We start from the raw sequence: 18,236 nt of genomic DNA on the forward strand, positions 1-18,236 counted from the left end.
GTCGCCATCTGTGTTTGAAACTGAAAATGACAGTTTACTTACCATTTTAATATGGGTTTAAGGCATGAAACGATTCCCAAAAAAGGTTCCAGCCTAATACAATAATAATAAATTACCATTATCTAAAACAGTTTTTTTAATTAATTTTAAAATGTGTATAACTTGGTATACATTTGTTGTAGCCCCGTTTCAGCGGCCATCACTGCAGTTTACCAAAAGATCACAATCAAATGGTCCTCAAGGAATTATTCGGAAGTGTTAATAAGCTACTGTGAAAAGCTTTCTTGTTATCTTCGCACAGTTGAATGCTTCTAAACAACTTAATGAAGTGTGGAAAAAATAATTTGTAATATAATGTCCTGTTTTAATTCTTGACATCTTGAGCGATTCATGGGGATTGTAGTATTATTAGCATGAATTTCCATGTTAAAAAGTAACTACGTCCTACAATGTACTACCTTCTTTACAGATGACAGCCAACTTAATGTGACTAGAAAAGAGAGAGAGTCTCTACTTTGAGTTTTTATGTTTGTTTATTTGCTTTCCTCATCCACCTTGGCAGATTTATTTAACGTAACCTTTGTTGTTTTTACCCTGTGTTTATTCCTGTAAACAAACCTTTAAATATATTCTTCACATGATTGAGAAAAGCGCAAGCACCTGCGTTTTTATATTGAGATGCAGAGTGCTAAAAGTGACACCTGCAGTTTGCCAAGACCAGTGTGCATGAGGTGTCAAAGTAAAACGCATCACTTCCCTTTCTCTCTCTCACTCGCCCACTCACTCAGACTTGTTTTTTTATCTATCTGAGCCTTATCTGTCAAAGTAAGCATCAATGGGCTTTTTTGACTAAAAAATAAAGGCTATCAAAAGCTGCAATCCCCAGCATATTGCAGAAGACGTCTTTCTTTTTCTATGTTATCAGGTGTTGATTAGATTCTCCACAGACAGTTGTGAAATGTCAGTGCAATTCGTACAGTAATGCAATGCAGGTACGTGCTCTTTCGTGGGCAAACTAAAATCTATATCTGCAGTTTTCTATTTCAAGTCAGTTACTGTCATGGCAAAGCAAAAGTTTGAAGACAATCCTGTTGAGCAATTTTAGTTCAACTGTCAAAATATTAATAATGCTTTTTTGATGGACTTTATGTATATATAGGATTATAGATACAGACAGGAGCATGAAGGCGAGAGAAGTAGGATTAAAACTGCCCCGGGTCGGTCTCAAACATGGTCACTGTGAGCTCACCAGAGCGCTAAGCAATGAGATAAAGGTCCAACATTTTATAGCTAAAAACCTGAACAATAGCAAGTCCACTTCAATGTGACTTTATTACTCAAGTAGTGAGATTTCTTACCAGGCCTACAAGATATATCTAAATGATCAGTTTAATTGTCCATTCTTAAGCATTACTGTATTGAATGTTACACTTCTGATCGGCAAATCTGATCAGAGAATTCTGAGTTCTCTGCCTTTGTATTCTGGGATGTACAAATCCAAATTAGATGTTGTTTTTCTCACTCAGTCTGATAGGGTCTTTCCATCACATTCTCTTTCATCTCCCATAGCACTCATCCCAGTCAATACCATTTACTCTCTCTCTCTCTCCCTCTCTCTCTCTCTCTCCCTCTCTCCCTCTCTCTCTCTCTCTCTCTCCCTCTCTCCCTCTCTCCCTCTCTCTCTCTCTCTCTCTCTCTCTCTCTCTGTCTCTCTCTACTTCTCTGCTATCCTTTGGGATTACTGGTACTTAATGGTTTGCAGATGCCTGCTGCTAGAACAGTGTTTGGTGCATTTGGAAAATTAATGATTGTCTGCTTTAATGTAGAAATAGATTGCAACTCTCAGCGTTCTGGAATGGCAGCACATCAGTGACCAGACAGAGAAAATGATATCTGATCTGCTTGCAGTTAGCTTGCGAATCGATAGATGCGCACATGCACAGAACCGTAGCTTTTATAAGATGCACATGGCGGTCTTCCTGCAGGTTTGCAGGGCACGATTGAATTCAAAAGATTGAAGTTAGCGGTCACATAATGCACATGAATTGGGCCGTAGAAAAGTAAACCTCAGAAAAAAGTGCAGAGTTATTCACGACTGTGGGATGCTGTGGCAATCATAATGGTTATTAATGATCAGGCTTGTGCACACTTCTGACACGTCTGACCGGAGAGGAAATGACGTCACCACTCACATAACTAACACTGGATACCCTCACGAGCGTGGAGGTGCGTTCGATTCAACAACCCTCTCGTCCCTACGAAGTACTGATTGGACAGGTCTCGGCCCCTGGGTAGAATATCAGAGGAATTTTTCGGCTGGGTTAGACAGTGGGGGAAGATGATGTAGTATCGTTTTTCATGGCCAGTCTTGCTGAACCAGTTGCAAAGAGGTTTTCTATTCTTTTGCTGCATTTGTGTGTGTGTTTGTGTGTGGTCTTGACAAGGATTTAGCCCAGGATAATAGGACCACTCTGTTTAAAGTAGATGAGTCCTCTTGTGTCCTTTCTACTTTGTCTATGGGCCTGTTTGCCGGAGCTCTGACAGGAATCTGGAATCAGATTACATTATTTAAGTTGAGTGGATCCACTCCGATTCCCTCGTGAGCCACTGTGGTTTTACATGAAGTCATTACGGCTAATTTAAATCACATTTGTAACGCTTATCCCACGCTAACCTCTGAGTTTAATCACCGTTGCAACTATTAAAATCCAATAAATAGCTGTGAAATTCCATCAATTTCAGTTTGTTTACACAGGGCAGGCGACTAAAAGTTTTTTCCACTCTCGTTTGCAGGATCGAAAGCTGTCGAAATCGGAACGGCAGAGGTTTAAAGAGGAGGCCGGCATGTTAAAAGGGCTGCAGCACCCAAACATCGTGCGTTTCTACGACTCGTGGGAGTTGCCTTCCAAAGGTCGCAAGTGCATCGTGCTGGTGACAGAGCTCATGACATCTGGAACGCTAAAAACGTGAGTATATATATCGGCCTTAGGCTTGTACTCCATTGTGTTGTTGTTTGCATTTTATTGCACGTGGCATCCTGTAATACTTGCTTCTGATGGGACTACTAGATCAGTTTGGTAACAATTGATATAGTTTAAGAAGTGTAATTATATTGTCAAAATGCTTGAAATCACATTTGTGTTGTTGTCTCAACAGCAACTATTGAATGCATCATTTGTAGCCGGTCTGTTATGTAAAATACAACCCATTGTTTGTTCCTTTTATGTCTGTGCAATTAGCTTTAGCTGTGAATATTTTAATCAGCAGATTGAAATGCAACAATAAGACCCTCTTTTCAGACATGCTTTTTAGCAGCCACATGTCCATTTACATCAGTGGACAGGGGGCGTGATTATCTGTTACAAAACACAAAGTCACAATAGAGCGATCGAGACAGCAGTTATACCAGAGTGATCGCTGGGAAGAGTGGCTTGTCACCTCCACATGAGAAGACCATACGCTGGATTAGCAGCCCCCTCCTGTGGATGTTCACACACACACATACTTGTACCTTAAAGGGGCCCTAAGCAGAATTGGCCCCCTTTGCCCTAAATACAATCATATTTTGTCAATGTTTGATTATTTGCACCCACACATTAAATCGAACACACCCTATTCTATTAGTTGTTGCTGTGTTTGGGATGTAGGAATGTCACTAAAACCAAAATACATAAACCTTGCATTACAAGTCAAAAATATCCCAAATATAACGCTGAATTGACAGGCTCTGTAACCAGTTACTCCCGCCTCCTTTCATTTGATTGGCCACCACAATTATTTTGATATTGCAATGTTGCGATAAGACCGTAATTTCACAAAATTTGAAACACACATCACAGAAAAAATAGTGGGTATGGCCCTATGCTAGAAAATGGATGCGTATTGTGATTATCACAAAAAAGCTGTAATTTCATGTGCTCTTGGGGGCCCCCTAGTGCCGGCAGGGCCCTAAGCTGCCGCTTTGTTCGCTTATAGGAAGTGCCGGCTCTGGCTCCACCACGAAGATAAACAGTGAGGTCAGGTGGATACACCATTTCCCGGAGCCACGCCATGCCATGCCTAGACTAATCATTGTTTATTGGACATCAAAGGCATGGGAACATGTAGTCGAACATGAGTGTCGTTAAATATTTAGCTTGATACAGTATGGTGGGACTAAATTCAATCCATCGTGATTGGAGTTTTGTGCCAAAATTATTTCACCTGTTAAAATGATTTACTCATGACGGGAACTCTCTGATTACTTCAGTAAAAAAGTAAAGTTTCAGTGACTTTACGTATTTAACATGCGTTCTTATGTTACATTGCCTTATGTATTGCCTTATAACCTCAATCCTCAAGGTGGGGAATAGAGTTAGCGTCATCTCCCAAACATAAACTTGATGACATTTTCCAGCTACAGGACGGTTGAACTTGTTCAGCAAGATTCTTCAAACTGTTGCTCTCCCATGACCCAAAAAACAGTTTACGCTAATACATGCATGTTTCTAAGTGGAAATGCATACAATGTTTGGTTTTGCAACGCTTGAGGTGTTTGCGTTTCTGTGCACGTGTTTTGGACCTCATGCTTAAGGACAGAATACTTTAAATAACACGTTTCATGTAATTAAAAAATAGGAGAACAGGCAATTAGGACTCTCTTGGAGCCATTGGGTGTGTTGAGTGATGAGACAATTTTGAGCTTTGTTGCTCTCTGTATTTCGCTCCGGGACTTGCCCTTGGCTCCTTTCCCACCTGTCAATCACCTGCCAGAACCGTCAAAACACCCTGTTACCTCACCACCCATATCCCGTTGGGCAAAGTGCTGCTTCCAGGGCATCTTATTAAGCAAACTATAGATGTTTACATAAAACTTTAACTACGTCCCTTACAGCCGGGCTTTGTCGTTCATTTCCAAAACCAGTTCTATCTATTTTATCCCTGCCTACGGATGTTTTCTCGATGAACAAAGATAGTTCAACCACTTTAATGCGTTTACTATCCGATGCGTGATAGGTGTCAAATCTTTTTTGCAAGAGTAGTGAAAATGCAAGACACAGCAAATTGCACTTCTGAGTGCGTACCTGTAACATCTACCTTTGTACACGTATGTTTTCTAAGGCTTGCATTGTGTGTGTTTTTTTCTTTCAGACAAACAGGTTGGTTGGCTTAGAGAAGCAATGCACCAGATTGAAATTGATGTCACATTATAACAAAAGATTCAATTTTGGTTCTTTGCTATTAGCGTTACACTGTACAAGGTTTCTTATTCCAAGCGGGTTTGTGCCCGTCTTCCTTCTCGCCAAGGGCATTATGGTATAATAGGTACCCAGCTACCCCTGTTGTGGTGCCTGAACTGAGTAGATCGTTGTAATGAGGATTACAAGGATAAAGCCTGGCTATGGCTCGGCTCCAAAAGATTTGATTAGGGCAAGCTAATCTAATGAAAGTGCTGGGGTAGACTGCCATCATCACATGCTGTCATCTCACTTATCCCGGCCTTCCTGCGAGTTGTTGAGATGTAAATGCAGTGTCATTTAAAGCGCAGAAATCATGGGGTAAATGTGGACTTTATTGAGAGGTTGAGTAAAAGTTCTTTTTTGTCTATAACAGGACCTCAAGACCAGAGAATGCTACCGGTTTTGTTTTTACACTAAAGAAATAATATTGATCGATTGGTTTACTCTTCAAGAACTCCTTGAACTCCACATGACCTGCTGTAATCTTCTCTAATCTCTTTGTGCTCAGGTATCTCAAGCGCTTCAAGGTGATGAAGATAAAAGTATTGCGGAGCTGGTGCCGACAGATCTTGAAGGGCCTACACTTCCTACACACCAGGGCGCCTCCCATCATCCACCGGGACCTTAAATGTGACAACATCTTCATCACCGGCCCCACTGGATCTGTTAAGATTGGAGATCTGGGCTTGGCCACCCTCAAGCGCTCTTCGTTTGCTAAAAGTGTCATAGGTACGACATTGCTGCTGACTCTTCTATTTCTCTCCCCACCTCCCAAGTATTTATAACTTAATGTGTTTCATGTCATTGCTTGTCTTGTTCGATGAGGTGTCAAGTTGAAATGGAAAGTTGATGATGAAATATGTAAGGCATGCTGTAGCTCTGAGCTACACTGTTCACCTTAGACCACAGATTTCCAGGCAACCAAGGGATTCGGTTTTTATTAAAGTTAGGAGATGTGGGAAAGCCAAAGGGACTTTGTATAAAGTGGGGGAACACCTTTAGATCCTGCTGTTTCCCACCCGAAGCCAGTAATTGCAACGAGTGACGTCTAATTGGCCTGTAAATGCAAACACAAAAACACCTTCCATAAAGCTTATTGTGTTCAGAGTCATTATATGCCTCAAGAAAACCAATGAAGCCGCATGGTGCGTAACGTTTTGTTTGTTAGTCAGACTTGGTGACTTTCACAAACAGAATTACCCTTCGGTTTGGAACCTGTGGTGTATAATTATTAAAAGCCTAGAGATCTATTGCTGCCAGTAACGTCTAACATATTTTTCCAAAGGTTTTCCTGTTGGCCTCATCAGATTTTCCCCCTCCTTTATTTCAGATGGTTTAGATATTGTGATACGTTTATTTCTGGATCCCTTCTCTCCCCAAAATGACTTCTTTCCATTTATTGTCTTAGTTTTTTATCCCTGGTTTTGAGAATTGTTTCCCTTAAACTGTAGGGCTATATTCTCAACTGTAGGGCTGGTCTCACGTCACTGTATGGATTATTTAATGTCCTGCAGTTCAAACAGTAAGTATGCTAAAAATGGCTCACGAGTAAGTGGTAAGTCAACAAGCAACCTACCACAAAAAACCGAAATAATTCTAATACGAATCAATATTCTGACGTGTTTTTCTGTGCGAGGCCTTTGAACGCAAGCTAGTGCACAACACGCTAGCTATGGGCTTGCTCTGTGCTTTTAACCTGCTTAACCTTCTCTCATTACAGTCTGGTAGAAAGGTGAGTCTGTCATGTGTTTTCCACAACTGTGTTGTTGACATGGATCAAGTTCCATAGCTAGTCGCTGCCATCTCATTTAAGGTGTCGGTGGCATGACCTGGTTGTAAAGATAAACATGGTTTTCGAAAAGCCCATCGCTGTCACCTCTTAAAGTAGGCTGTTCTTCACCAACACGTGAATCCGACTTGAATCAACTTCCTGTTTGCAGTAACTGCTTTGTGCACTAGTCCGACCCACCTGAATAAACCCACCTAAAGGCCTTGCAAAGAAAAACAGTGGATTCTTTCACTGCGAAATAACTGAGGCCAGTTTTCCCCCTTCCTCTTTTTTTTTGTTTTATTTTTTCCCCTCTTCTCCATATCTTTTGCTCCCCCCTCTTTTCTCCTCTCAGGGACGTTACGGAGCGACAGCCCGGTTCTCCTCTTCCTCTCTCCCTTCCTCTCCCCGGCCCTGCTGGGGTGAGTACAGATCTCAGGCTGTGAGAGTTCTGAATGGTTCTTTTGATTTAAGGTACCCCTGAGTTCATGGCGCCTGAGATGTACGAGGAAAAGTACGACGAATCGGTGGACGTGTACGCCTTCGGGATGTGCATGTTGGAGATGGCGACCTCTGAGTACCCTTACTCCGAGTGTCAGAACCCCGCTCAAATCTATCGCCGGGTCACCAGCGTGAGTATCCTCGCACATCTTATCACTTTCTCTCCGAACCTTGTTCTCGCCCCCTCGATCCGTCTGTGGGGGACTTTGGATTTATCTCTGTTTCCGTCTGCTGTAGTCTTCACTGGCTCACATTTCTGTCATTACACCCACTCAAGCTTCTGCTTGTGAAATAATTCAATAAAAGGAGCTTGCTCTCTACGCACACTTAAACCTGCCCGCTGCTGGAGGCGTCTCACTATGTATAAGATTATATAGCAAACCAACTATGACAGCCGTCCATTACGCCTACGCTAGTGGTGGGCGCTATGATCATGACAACGGTATAAATCAATTGTATATATAAACATATCAGCAAATGAATGTTGTCGTGCCACATTTTTGTAATGATCTTAAACCTACAACGTGAGCTATTGCCAGCCATTTATTTTATTATTTTATTTAGCAATGGATAAAGGCAAACCTAAAGGTAAGATAACGAATAAAAAGCTGTGCTAATAGAAAAAATCATTCTTAGATTGAATCACTCATTATTGATATCAGCTTGTGTTCACTTTTCCACAGTCACAGCCTCGATCCCATCAACTGCTTGCTCCGGCTTAAATGTTTGCGTTTCATTTTACGTATGAGATTTATTTATTACTGATCTCATTTAAGCCATTGTGATGTAATCATCATTAATGATATTTGTAGATGGACAATGCGTCAGTCAGAGAACAATTACACTGCATGACGCTGAGGGTATAAGCGAGTCCAAGACCATTGTGTTGCTTTGCTTTAAAAATAGTATTCTTTCCCCTTATAGATGGCCTTTAATATGATTGGCTGAGAGGAAGAAGAGGGGAGGGACAGCGTTGAGTTTGTTTGTTTTCCTTCAGGTCAATGGGACCATCATATGATACTGGAGGTTAAAATCTGATCAGTAGTTTGAATACTGAATAGATAACACATTTAAAACTATTTAAATAAAACTTGATTTAGGAATAACACAATAGTCACTTCGATGCTTAATCCTAAAAGGATTCGAATTGTATTTGTCTGACAAACAAAATTTTGGTCTAAATTTTAATTTGGCATTCTTTTAAAGTTGTTCTTAAGAATGATCTGCTGTTGGCAAATAAAAAGGCCTACTCTGCAGTGTCTAAAAAGGAGAATAGCACTGTTTGCCTTTCTCTTTCTCAGCAGGTGGAAAAGTGGCCGTATTGGTTATCCTAGTCCACCTGTTGGATTAAGAAAGTGCAAAGAACGTCCTAGATTTCGCCTTTTTGGCACTATTCACCCGTCAGGAAAACTGAAGGCTGTTTAATCTCTTGAAATCCAATCGCTCAGTTCTCTGAAAGAAGCAATTGAAGATTTATGCAATCGGAGAGAGTTTTAAGCCCGACAGACCCGGGGTTACTCACACAAACAGCTGTGTGACTGCTTTTCTCCATTTCAGCCTCTGTGTAAACAGAGCTTTCATTACGACAAAACCGCTCTTGTTACTTCTCTCTATCAAGCCGTGCACTTTCTAATGTGAACGTTTCAACCCGACAGTTTTACTGAAGTGAAGTCACTGGCAGGCATTTTACTGTAATGCAGATTTTTTCTTTTTGGGTAATTCAACTAAAGAGTTCAGAGCCGCAGTCAGAGTAAACAGCATTACAGGGTTTCACAGTGTTCCTGTTTATTTTTTATACAGTTTGTTTAACATGAATAGTGATGTCAGATATTTGGAGTTGTTTTTGGGGGAAATGTTTGTTGATGCTGTTGTGAAGGTCAACCTTCTTTTAGCCATGAACTAACTAATAAACTGTTTTGAAGGAGCTTACAAATGGACACTTTGATGAAAGTCAGTATTGGTGCTTTTTACAGCCAAAGCATTGCTACAGTACGGCCTAGTAAGAAACCATCCGCCTTAGCAACATCCTAACAGCCCGTTTTAATAAAAAAGGTCAAAATATAATGTCATGCTTTTGCTTTTGAGGAAAACATTTAAAGATGCAATTACGGCACGTTACCACAAAGAGAATTCGGACAGTAATATTCTTTAGTATGAAGATGCATGGGAACACATCTGAACTGACTTGAACAGAGCAAAAGTTTAAGATTACTTTTGTTCCCTTTAACATCCACCCCCAGCTGTTTCAAGAGCCCTCCTCTCTTTGCTTTGTTAAAATACGATATGATTGCTTCTAATTTTCCGCTTTTGTTAACTTGCACAAGAGCAGGGAACATCATGTATCCGGCTTTAGGGGGACCCATTTACTCTGAGCATTAGCAACAGGCTTTTTAAATCACCTTGTTATCGGAATTCTTTGACTTTCTCGCTTCATTCGATTAGACGCTTCGTCATTCTTAATTTTGTTTGGCACTGGAATTTGAGGTAGGGGTGCAGACTTATAAGGAGGCGATGCCAAGGTTTGGTAAATAGTCGAAGCGGATCTCTTTGTGAGGCATCTAGTGTTCCAGGATTTGCTCGTAAGTTTGTTTTGTTTCTCTCTCGGGCAGATGCTGTAACTTTTTTTAATGCTTTTTTATCTTTGTGATGAGTTAAAAGGGTCGTTTCTGTTTTCAAGATACTACTTTGTCTTCATTATTTTGTGTTAGTTGATTCGTAGGATGTTGGTTTTGTCGCATGGTGGAGTTGTGTTCTGTTTTTAAACTAATGGTCATCAAGTGTTAGGTTGCTCAATATCTGGTTTATCAGCTAAACTGATTTTTTTATTGTGAATGATAGTGAACAGAATTTTAACTAATGGTTTTAATCATATTATTGATGAATTTTAAGATATTTTGGTACTGAATGAATAATACCAATGATTCAAATCATGAATTTTGTTTATAAGAAGTATTTTCATTCTTCTCCAAGCGGTCAATAATGGGTTAAAAAAATCTTCACTTAGCCAAACCATATTTACAGACCAGAATACCATTAGAGATTCTTTCATCTTGGGCCAGAAGTTGATCACCAAGTGACCACCCGAAACACCTTAGCAACAATATAGCAACAACACTAACATACTCAGAACATCTTAGTAACTGGATAGCGATGTTTTAGGTGCCAACTAGAATCTTTGCATCACGCCAGCTGCTTCTGCACAGGCAAGCGGCCCTTGCGTTTTCTTCACGAAACAAGTGTTGGATTATCCCTAGTGAGCCGTGTTTTCTTACACTTTAAAAACGACGTGTTGATTTAACGCTCCATTGTGTTTTTATTCTGCAGGGAGTTAAGCCTTGCAGCTTTGACAAGGTAGCCATTCCAGAGGTGAAAGAGATCATCGAGGGATGTATTCAGCAAAACAAAGATGAAAGGTGAGGTGGTGCCTACTGCATGTTTCACACGCACACATCGGTCGTAGAACTCATTCATCTGGTCATACCTCAGTTCTCGTAGGCAGTCGTGCTGCAGCTGCACACGGAGGCGATGAACCTATTGCTGATGTGAGGGTGTATCGGGGGCTCTGGGTGTGTGATGTGCACAGTAGCAGCGGATAAGCTTATTTCACACAACGCTTTGGAACAATTCCAGTAACCGGCAGTAAATGAAACTGCTGTAATCTCACTCGACTGGCAGTAAAATCTCTGTCTTTATTTAATCAACTTCATTCTTGCAGCGCAATGATAACAGAAGTTCCTGCACGCCAAGGTCTAAACCCCGCAAGATTCTGCAAAATGCACATTTTAACTAAAAGTCTTCTTAATACTGACCTTAGAACACATGAAGTGTATTTTAAGACAAAATATGGGGAAAATCTGTAACTTCATTAATAGTGTCGTATCAAGGATCATGCTTACGGCTAATGCCCTGTGTTTTGCTTGGGCAAATAAAAAAATTGAATGGAAAATGGCAAACGGAAAACAAATGGAAAACGGTGTGTCAACAGCAAGATGAGATGATGTCTGAAGTTCCGATGATGAAGCAATAGAAAGCTGATATCTACTGTATCAAGCTACTCATCAATGCGTGAATCCTGCAGTGCAAACCTGGAGGTCGGCTTGCAAGAACTCCAGAATAACGAAAGAGCTGAACAAGATTTGTTTGGTGAAAATATAGGAGTTCATCATTCCCTGGAAGTGACATGGTTTAGCATTTTGAGATGCAAATGGTTGGTCATTTCTAGTGCAATATTTAAGTCAGTGGTCCCATACTTTTTTCCTTGGGGCCCCCCCACGTACATATATAACAATCGAACCCCCCCAACCCTCATATGTGTGTGTGTCTGGTGTGTATTCACACATAATTGCTACTCACACACATATATAGATAGTAAATATAAATCAATTAAATGAAATAATTTAATCATAAATTAAATGGTTAAGATAGAATGACATTTTTACTTGAATACTCAAACAAATGTTCAGGTTAGAGCCGTGAGGGAACGTGAGTGATTAGTGTCAGCTGCGGGTTGCACAGTTCTTGCATTTATCACGGAGGAGATTGAAAACAAAAGGATGAGCGACAGGAGTGTACGACGAGAGAGGACCAGGCCTGGATTTTTTGTTATGTTTTATTATGTTTGTGTGGCCAGCAGTCGACCGTGAACCACCTTTTGTGGTTTGTTTATTTTAATAAAAGTTGCCTCCTTCCTTACTTGGAACTGTGTTGCAACGTTTCTCTGCTATTTTTTCTTGTAATTTTTATATTGATACGAACGTTGACTACTGACAGAGGACAATTCTCACGTGAGTCTCATAGCGAGAACAGCCGATGTCAGTGCTTCCAGCTACCGCAAAGTCCTTTGTGAATGTCTGCCGATGGAGCCGGAAATTGAAATAATTATTTTATATAAGATATAACTATCTTTGACTGCATTATCTTTGCATTGTAAGCACATTATTTTTATATAAAATGATTAGTGGAAAATTTTATGCAACTTTATTTAATCTCAATGTATGTCAGCTCCCACGGCCCTCATGTGAACTTTGGCGCCCCCCTAAGGGGGTCGCGGACCCCAGGTTGGGAACCACTGATTTAGGTTATAAAATCTTATTTATAGTTTATGTTGTACTGTACAGTCTTATGAATTTATCAAACTTGACTCATTGGGGCAGAGCCCTGAGACTGGAACCCTATTAAATATCATTTTCGTAATCAGATGGTGCAATTGAAAATCGTGTTCGGTGTTTTGAATTGTGGCTCGACCCTTTAGTCCATTTTTTAATTGTCTTGAAGAACTCCAGTATTCAAGCATGTTTCTCAGAATTATTCTACATTACTCAAATTGTGTAATTTTGTCTGGTTGTCATTATTTAAGATCACTAGTCTTGTTTACTTGTACTAAAACCGCTTTTCGTCCCTGACAGATATGCTATCAAGGATCTTTTGAACCATGCCTTCTTCCAGGAGGAGACAGGAGTACGAGTTGAGCTGGCCGAGGAGGACGACCGTGAGGTGATCGCCATTAAGCTCTGGCTGCGGATCGAAGACGTCAAGAAACTCAAAGGCAAATACAAAGAAAACGAAGCCATCGAGTTCTCCTTCGACCTCAGCAAGGATGTTCCAGAAGATGTGGCTCAGGAAATGGTGGGTTGGTTTTATGAGCTGCATGTTGCGCACATAGGTGTCTTTTATTTCTGTACCTTTTTTAACGATGTCACTACACAGGTTGAGTCGGGCTACGTTTGCGAGGGCGACCACAAAACCATGGCCAAGGCCATCAGGGATCGCGTGGCTCTGATCAACCGCAAGCGAGAGCAACGGCAGCAAGTACGAGCCGAACAAGAGAAACGCAAACAGGAGGAAGAGCAGAAGCAGATTTCCAGCGAGTCTTTGAAGAACACACCAACCTCTCACGGTACTCAGAGTCAGTGCGGATCCCAGCCTCCCACTCCAGGTCTTCTTCAACCTGATTGTGAGGAACTTGAGGCAGAACAGCAGCTTCACTACTCACAAAGTGGAATGGCCTGTAAGGGTAATCCCAAACTCATCGACCAATCAGTCTTTTCCTGCTTAATTCTAAGCCTGGTCTCTTTTCCCAGCTGCTGATGGGACGCTGGACAGTGGTCAGGGTTCATCAGTGTTCTCAGAAGCTCACCTGAGCCAGGTCAACATGTCGTATGGTTCTCCTGCAACGTCCCAACAACCCCAGGTGCCCGGACAGGGCATCTTTCCCCCCGTATCTCAGGCTCCCCAGCAGCACACCCCATACCTCCAGCAGCCCATGGTAAGTCATCATCAAGAAACGTAAACATTCACACACCACACTTTTGGCAGCTGTACGCCTACTGGCATATTCCTCAATTAATAAATTACTACTTCAAAGAAGCAGTTTTGCAGCCAAATCCGTGATCAGTGCACAGAAAGATTAAACAGCTCAAATATGTTAAAGCGCAGAAAGCAGCTGCGTTTATATTCTCTGTAGACTGAAGAAAGGTTCAAATGGGATTTTAAAGTCAACACAAATTACATTCGCATTTACGCTCTTGGCTGCTGCTTTTATCCAATGTGACTCATAGTGAAAAAGTGTTTTTATCCGTTTTTTTACTAGCGTCTTCCCTAATGGCTGGAATACACTACAAGACTTTGAAAATCTGAACAGATCTTTTTAAAACTAGACGTACACTTGTAAACTTTTTGAAAGTATCAGATAGAAACACACTAACTGATCAAATCTTCAGACTGGCACAATCTGAAAATATGAGCAAAAGTCTTGTAGTGTATTTCAGCCTTATGATTCAAACCGATGACCATGCGGTTACTAGAACCATGCTACACCAGCGGAGCTACAGAAATAGTCTTTGCATTGTTTAACTAAATCTAGCGCACACAGAACAGACAGAACCACACCTTCCTGTCAAGTATGCAACAGAAAAAATCGAAGTAGTAATCGAAGACACAGACTTGTCTAAAATGCAGCTAAACGTTGTTTTTAACATCATTAAGAATCAACAAATGAGTTGCTATGTGCACGAGTTCATTTGAGAACAGAGTTTTGGCAGCTACCCTCTGGCAGGAGAATGATCAGATAATTGACTAATCTAGTCTTTCTTAAATTGTATGTGCGTATTATAACGTCGACAACACAACATAAAGTTGCAGGTCTTTCACTTGCACAACAAAATAATATTATATTTGACAATCAATAAGCAATTTAGTTAAATATAATTTTCATTCATGTAGTTAATATATGTTTATCCCATCATGGTACTTCCTGTGCATAATGATATTGTAAAATATTGTATGAATGTGGACTGAATTGATGTTTGACTTTTGGATTGTTGTGGTTGCATGATTTGTCTTTTATATGAAACTGAATGTTGATCTTTATGAGACACTAAATGAATGATGCATGAGAAAAGGAAATCAAAGCCATAACCTCGACACACTAAACAGGTTTGATTCTTTTCAAACATCCTCTTTGTTCATTCTGGTTTTCTCTCTCAACTGTCGAGTATATTTCAGATTCCCACAGGCCTTGAGCCGGTGCTCCCTCTTCATCACATTTTTACTTATTTGCATTTTACTTGGTTTTTATTCCCATGTTCTTTTTAAGACAGTGCCATGTACTGTAGCAGTGTATCGTGCTGTGCAGACTGGAAGGCCTTCATCACTTCCGCAAGCTATTCTGACTCATTCATTTTTAATTTGTTTGCATTGGTTTGCCTTTTTGCAATTACATTAAACGACTTCGGGGACAAATTTCAAATTCACTCTAGTTATTTCCTTAAACTCAAATAAGGCTTTAAAAAATAGCTTTAATAATGCGTGAGAAGTTAAAATTCAGATTCTGCACAGCACCGATATTTTTTAATTATTATCATTTGTTTTCTTATACCACATGATATTTGTTGTCATATTTGATCTTTTATGTTCATATTTTGTCATGAAACATCTCTGTGGATGGAGATCCTGTGATGTTTTTATGGAGATTCCTAACCTCAACTGTATCCGTTATTTATCTGTTTTAGAAAGTTAGTGGTGTTGGAGTCTGACAATGACGGTAGATTTGATCTCAGTAGCGTCATTGCAGTCACCTGTACCCACATTTGTCTGGAAATTAACACAGTTTCTTTGTAACATGTAACCGGATCTCAGATCAGGTTTGTTGAGCAATACTTCAGGCTGCCACTGTGATTCATCAGTTCTTGGTTTTGTATTACATGCAGTCTTATCGTAGCATAAATAGTTATGTCACCTGATAAAGTATTGTCATCCATAGGTCATCAATTCAACCATGTTTATTGTTTTCATCTGACTTGACAATAGACTTTATGGTAGATGATATCAACATTTGATCGAAACCTCAGACTTCTCTTTTGAGCTTTAATGTTTTTTTTTATTCTGTATGTTGGTATTTGTCTTGAATTGTTTTCTTATAGTTTATTTTTTAGCTTTAGTCTCATTTACGTTCCATTGAGGTTAATAGTCGGTTCCCCTCTTTGCCTCCAGCCTCCTCCACGTCGTCGTAGCATGTCTGTTTGCGTGCCCTGCTTTTCTACCACTCCTCTGTTGTGCCCTCCCAAGCAACCTTCCACACCTCCTCCAGTCGCATCAGCCCCCCTCTCACCCCGACTGGGGAGGCCAGATGGGGAGACGTTCGCGGACAGACTGTCCAAAGCGCTGGAGAGCGTCCTGCCCCTTCACTCGGCCCCGTCCCGCCGCCGGGCCAGTCTCCCAGCAATCTTTGCCAGTCCTGTATGTTAGTTTTTCCCAGTGAACCAGGATTCCCCTGCTGTACATGATCTAGGGTATAGACCTTGCATCTGTAAAGAACACTTTTAAAGTGCTATGAACAGTTTGGAAGGGGCGAGGAACATAATCAAACTGAAAGTCATTCCGTTAGAAATGTTAGTTTAAAGATAGGTAATGCAATTTCACTTATTAGCGGTTGTTTAACACAACATGAGGACAAGTAGAGTTCTCTTTTTGAGAGTCAAAGGTTCAGGTTGAAACCCACCATAGCATTAGCATAATGGTTGTTTGTCACAAATCTTGAGAATAGATTGGCTAACCACAGTCCTGATGGAATGAAGACGGACAGATACATACATTAAAACCTCTTTTGGATACCCTGGTTCATTCAGCTGGAGCCCTGTGTTCACATTAAATACAGATTTAGAAGAACTTCGGTCGAGTCAAAATAGTTCTTAGGCCCTTCAGCCTGTGACACATCTGTATTTAATCGTGAATCTGTCCCTATCATGTTTTTACACTTCTTTTTGTTAAACATTTAGCATATTTTAAGCATCTTTTGACTTATTCTTTTGTCATTGAGGCAGTTTTACCTTTGAGATGAATATTGTCTGTTTTTCACCTGATATCTCTTTACATCTTTCTCTCTTTTTGTTTTTTCTTGCTTTGTGAACTTGTGCTGTTTCCTTTGCCTCACAAAGATGCTATATGTTATTGTCACTGCAGCCGCAGTCAGTGAGTCAGCCCTACGGCGGAGGAGGCTCAGGTCTGGTTGAGCCCCCGCACTTTTTCCCCACCATCCCAGAGCGGCCCGTGTCTTTCTCGCCGCCGCCGTCTTGCCCACCCAAAGGTTTCAATGTGCAGCGTCGTAAGAGCACCTCCATCCTGGAGGCCCACACGCGACACTTCCAGCCCACCTACCACCGTAGCTATGGCAGCAGCTTGCACCCGTTCTCAGGCATGGAGACCATGGGTGCCAGCATTGAACCTTCTCTATACGTGATGCAAGGAATGGCGGCTCAAAGGTTGGCCGAGCCACTGCACCTGCCAACCCCTACAGAATCCATCTACGGATACAAGGATGTTAGAGCCGAGCAAGAGAAAGCGGTCCGGAGATTGAGTCTTAATCAGGCTGCGTTAATGGAACACTTGGAAGCCATGTCATATGGTGGCTACCCGATGACGGCTCATCAGATGAGCCACATCGCTTTCCATCAGCAGATGCAGGCGGCTGCTGCCGCCAGCATGGCCTACGAGGCTCCACCTCAACCTGGGACAGCTTACCCGCACCTTCACGTCCAAAACCAAATGCGTTTGACCCAGAGCCCAGTCCCGCAACTGCCTCCCATGAGCATGTCAATGTCTGTGGGACAGCCAACTGGGGCAGTTGGTGCTGGTGATCCGGTCTATCAACCTCATTCAGCTCCGCCTGTGTTGGGACATACTGCCGAACCCTTTGAATTCCACATGCACAACTTTCAGGCAGACCCCGCCATGCTGGCCTCCAGACTCTACCGAGCCCGCCGCGGCTCCATGGACCTTAACCTTGAGGAAGCAGCCAGCAATCAGGGCGTATGCGGTCGCTTGCAGCCTGTCACCGAAGAACTATACAGCTACGTCAGCCCAGAACTGCCTCTTCCCCCTGGTAACCTGCTTCTACACGGACCTAGAGATCACAGCCCTGAGCCATCAAGCGACTCAATGACCTCCTCTGATGCTGGTGAGTTCTACTCACCTCCCCCTCATCCATTTTACCAAGGTCAAGAGTCCTCCGGCGCTCAGTCAATCCCTCAGACTTTCTATTACAAAATGGAAGGAGGGAGCAACATCAGCGACGGACACCCGCCCAGTCAGCCAACGTTTCTGTTCGTCCCAGCCTCCGAATCGTCGGGTGTCCCGTCCTTGCACATCAGTGCCTGGGGCCGGCAAACCACCCTTCAGCCGAACCTCGCATACCACGAGGCTGCCCTGTCTCATCTGGTACCTAAAATTACTCGTTCCCGTCCGCCTTTCCC

General features: G+C 41.7%; 1 protein-coding gene across 12 annotated transcripts in view; it reads left to right on the forward strand.

Moving 5' to 3' along the window:
* The window catches only part of wnk1b (WNK lysine deficient protein kinase 1b), a 63,339-nt gene that overhangs the window by 24,443 nt on the left and 20,660 nt on the right, over positions 1-18,236 (forward strand). For 9 of the 12 annotated variants that reach the window (XM_056748539.1, XM_056748540.1, XM_056748532.1 and 6 more), the window contains exons 3-11: positions 2,794-2,966; positions 5,728-5,948; positions 7,462-7,619; positions 10,813-10,901; positions 12,894-13,113; positions 13,195-13,495; positions 13,569-13,753; positions 15,979-16,224; positions 16,948-18,201. In XM_056748539.1, coding sequence (XP_056604517.1) covers positions 2,794-2,966; positions 5,728-5,948; positions 7,462-7,619; positions 10,813-10,901; positions 12,894-13,113; positions 13,195-13,495; positions 13,569-13,753; positions 15,979-16,224; positions 16,948-18,201 — 2,847 coding nt within the window. The remainder of the gene's footprint in view (positions 1-2,793; positions 2,967-5,727; positions 5,949-7,461; positions 7,620-10,812; positions 10,902-12,893; positions 13,114-13,194; positions 13,496-13,568; positions 13,754-15,978; positions 16,225-16,947; positions 18,202-18,236) is intronic. The other 3 variants (XM_056748543.1, XM_056748542.1, XM_056748537.1) reach the window with 2 other exon arrangements.

Source organism: Triplophysa dalaica, chromosome 5, assembly GCF_015846415.1.
Source record: "Triplophysa dalaica isolate WHDGS20190420 chromosome 5, ASM1584641v1, whole genome shotgun sequence".
NCBI classification, from domain to species: Eukaryota; Metazoa; Chordata; class Actinopteri; order Cypriniformes; family Nemacheilidae; genus Triplophysa; species Triplophysa dalaica.